At 41.0% G+C, this 2500-nt stretch overlaps 1 protein-coding gene across 1 annotated transcript in view; it reads right to left on the reverse strand.

The window, feature by feature from the left end:
* LOC125036079 (calponin homology domain-containing protein DDB_G0272472-like) overlaps positions 1–2500 on the reverse strand; it is a 19319-nt gene that overhangs the window by 441 nt on the left and 16378 nt on the right. The window contains exon 6 of the mRNA XM_047628467.1: positions 1–327. This exon is cut by the window's left edge and continues 441 nt beyond it. Coding sequence (XP_047484423.1) covers positions 130–327 — 198 coding nt within the window. The 3' untranslated portion in view covers positions 1–129. The remainder of the gene's footprint in view (positions 328–2500) is intronic.

Below are 2500 nucleotides of genomic sequence, written 5' to 3' on the forward strand. Positions count from 1 at the left end.
CGTCATCCTGGTCTCGACCAATCAGCGGCCCCCTTCGTCACGTGATCGCGAGACGCTCCTTCCAGACACAGAGAACGCCAGCAGTACGGTGGGGGCGTCGGAGGGGGTGTCATCGACCTTCGTCTTCTCTCAGCGCATCTCGAGGAACTGCCTGACGCAGGGGTCGTGGGTGCAGATGCCGTCTTGGTCGTACCTGCTGGCGTCGCTGAGGATGTTGAAGGTCTCTCCCGCGGCGCCCAGGCAGTCCAGGTTGCTGGAGCAGGCCGCCTCCAGGGACGAGGACAGAACGGCGTCGCACTCGTGGCCGGAGATGCGGAGGCCGGAACCCTGGGGAGGTCATGCTAGGTCAGGCGCAGTTGGGTTGGGTTGGGTCAGAGGTCAGGCTGAGTTAAGTTGAGTTTAGTTTGCTCAAATTGGGTCAGGTTGGTTTGCCTTAGTTGGGTCAGAGGTCAGGTTGATTTAAGTTGAGTTAGGTTTGCTCATGTTGGGTCAGAGGTCACGTTGAATTAGGTTGAGTTAGGTTTGCTTAACTTGGCTCAGAGGTTAGGTTGAATTAGATTGGATTGACTGAGGTTTAGGTCAGGTTAGATAAGGTGAAACTGAATTGAATTTAATTTAGGTTAGCTTAAATTAGCTTTGGATAGGATAGGTTAAGTTAAGTTGAATTAATCAAAGCTCGCCCAAGGAAATCGGACGAATTGAAGGCTAATCAACTTCAAAAGGTTTGATTTTAAGAATGACTGGCCTTAAGAGTGAAAATTGTAATAAATCAACTGTTTTCTTGAACCAGAATATTTAGAAAAAAAACTGACTTTGACGGTAAAGGCTACAAAACCGATAAAAGGCATGAGGAGCAATGCATTTTGAAGACGAAAGGTATGAGGAAAACTGACTCCACACAACGTTAACGTTAGGCACAAAGAGCAATATCGTTACTTTAGGGATGATATGTCGTATTAAGAACATGCAAATTAGTTCAGCGTTGTGTGGACGACGAAAATTAAGAGTTGTGTGAGACGAAAGACAAGCAAACAAACAGACAGACAAACAAGCACTATTAAGACAGAGGCATACATACAGACAAACATAGAAACAAGCAAACACAAACAAAGAGACAGACAGACAAACAAACAGAGTCAAACGAACCAAACATAGCAAAGAAACAAGCAAACACAAACAAAGAGACAGACAGACAAACAAACAGAGACAAACGAACCAAACAAAGCAAAGAAACAAACAAACACAAACAAAGAGACAGACAGACAAACAAACAGAGACAAACGAACCAAACAAAGCAAAGAAACAAACAAACACAAACAAAGAGACAGACAGACAAACAAACAGAGACAAACGAACCAAACAAAGCAAAGAAACAAACAAACACAAACAAAGAGACAGACAGACAAACAAACAAAGACAAACGAACCAAACAAAGCAAAGAAACAAACAAAGAGACAGACAGACAAACAAACAGAGACAAACGAACCAAACAAAGCAAAGAAACAAACAAAGAGACAGACAGACAAACAAACAGAGACAAACGAACCAAACAAAGCAAAGAAACAAACAAAGAGACAGACAGACAAACAAACAGAGACAAACGAACCAAACAAAGCAAAGAAACAAACAAAGAGACAGACAGACAAACAAACAGAGACAAACGAACCAAACAAAGCAAAGAAACAAACAAACAAACACGCAAACAGGCTAGCAGACTAAACTAGCGAGATGGAAGTTGAGATTGAAGAAAACTGAAGATAAAACAAGTTAATATAAAGTAAAAAAAGAAAAAAAAGAAAAAAAATACATTGTGAAATAAAGATAACCGAATGGACGTTATCCTGAGATGAACTGTTTTTGATGATGTGAGGAACTGAATTAAGATCATGTGAAATAAGGCTCATTTATAGGACTAATTAATACAAATATTCGGGAAATTAAACATGATCGGCAACGTCAGGCTCTGATATGGCACAGAAAAAAAAAAAAAAAAAATCGGGAAAAATGTTGATATGAGGAGTATGTATGGGGTATGTTGGGACCGAGTCTATGATATGAGGCATTATGAGGACTGCGTCGTTTCTGGTATGTTGGGATGTTACTATGTGAGGGAATATATAGCAAAAAGTGGTGTATGAAGGTTTGATGTTTTTTTTTTTTTTTTTTTTTTTTTTGGGGGGGGGGGGGGGGGGTCGGATATTGATGAGGTGTTGGGGAAGAAAAAAAATGAAACGATTTATTTTCATTAAAATTGTGATTTTTGGTGTAAAATTCTAACGTATTGGGATTTACTGAGTGCAAACAAGCAAAGAAAATTGCAGACACAGCATGCAAAGTTGCAGAGTCAACAGAATACTGCAACCCCCCCCCCCCCCCCCTACACACACACAGTCTCACAACTGTACAATCACACACACAAAACACACACACACAATCCCATTTAACAAACACAACGAAACAAACACAAAGAAAATCAAACAAACAAAGCAACCACTTCACC

This window comes from Penaeus chinensis, chromosome 20 (genome assembly GCF_019202785.1).
Source record: "Penaeus chinensis breed Huanghai No. 1 chromosome 20, ASM1920278v2, whole genome shotgun sequence".
NCBI classification, from domain to species: domain Eukaryota; kingdom Metazoa; phylum Arthropoda; class Malacostraca; order Decapoda; family Penaeidae; genus Penaeus; species Penaeus chinensis.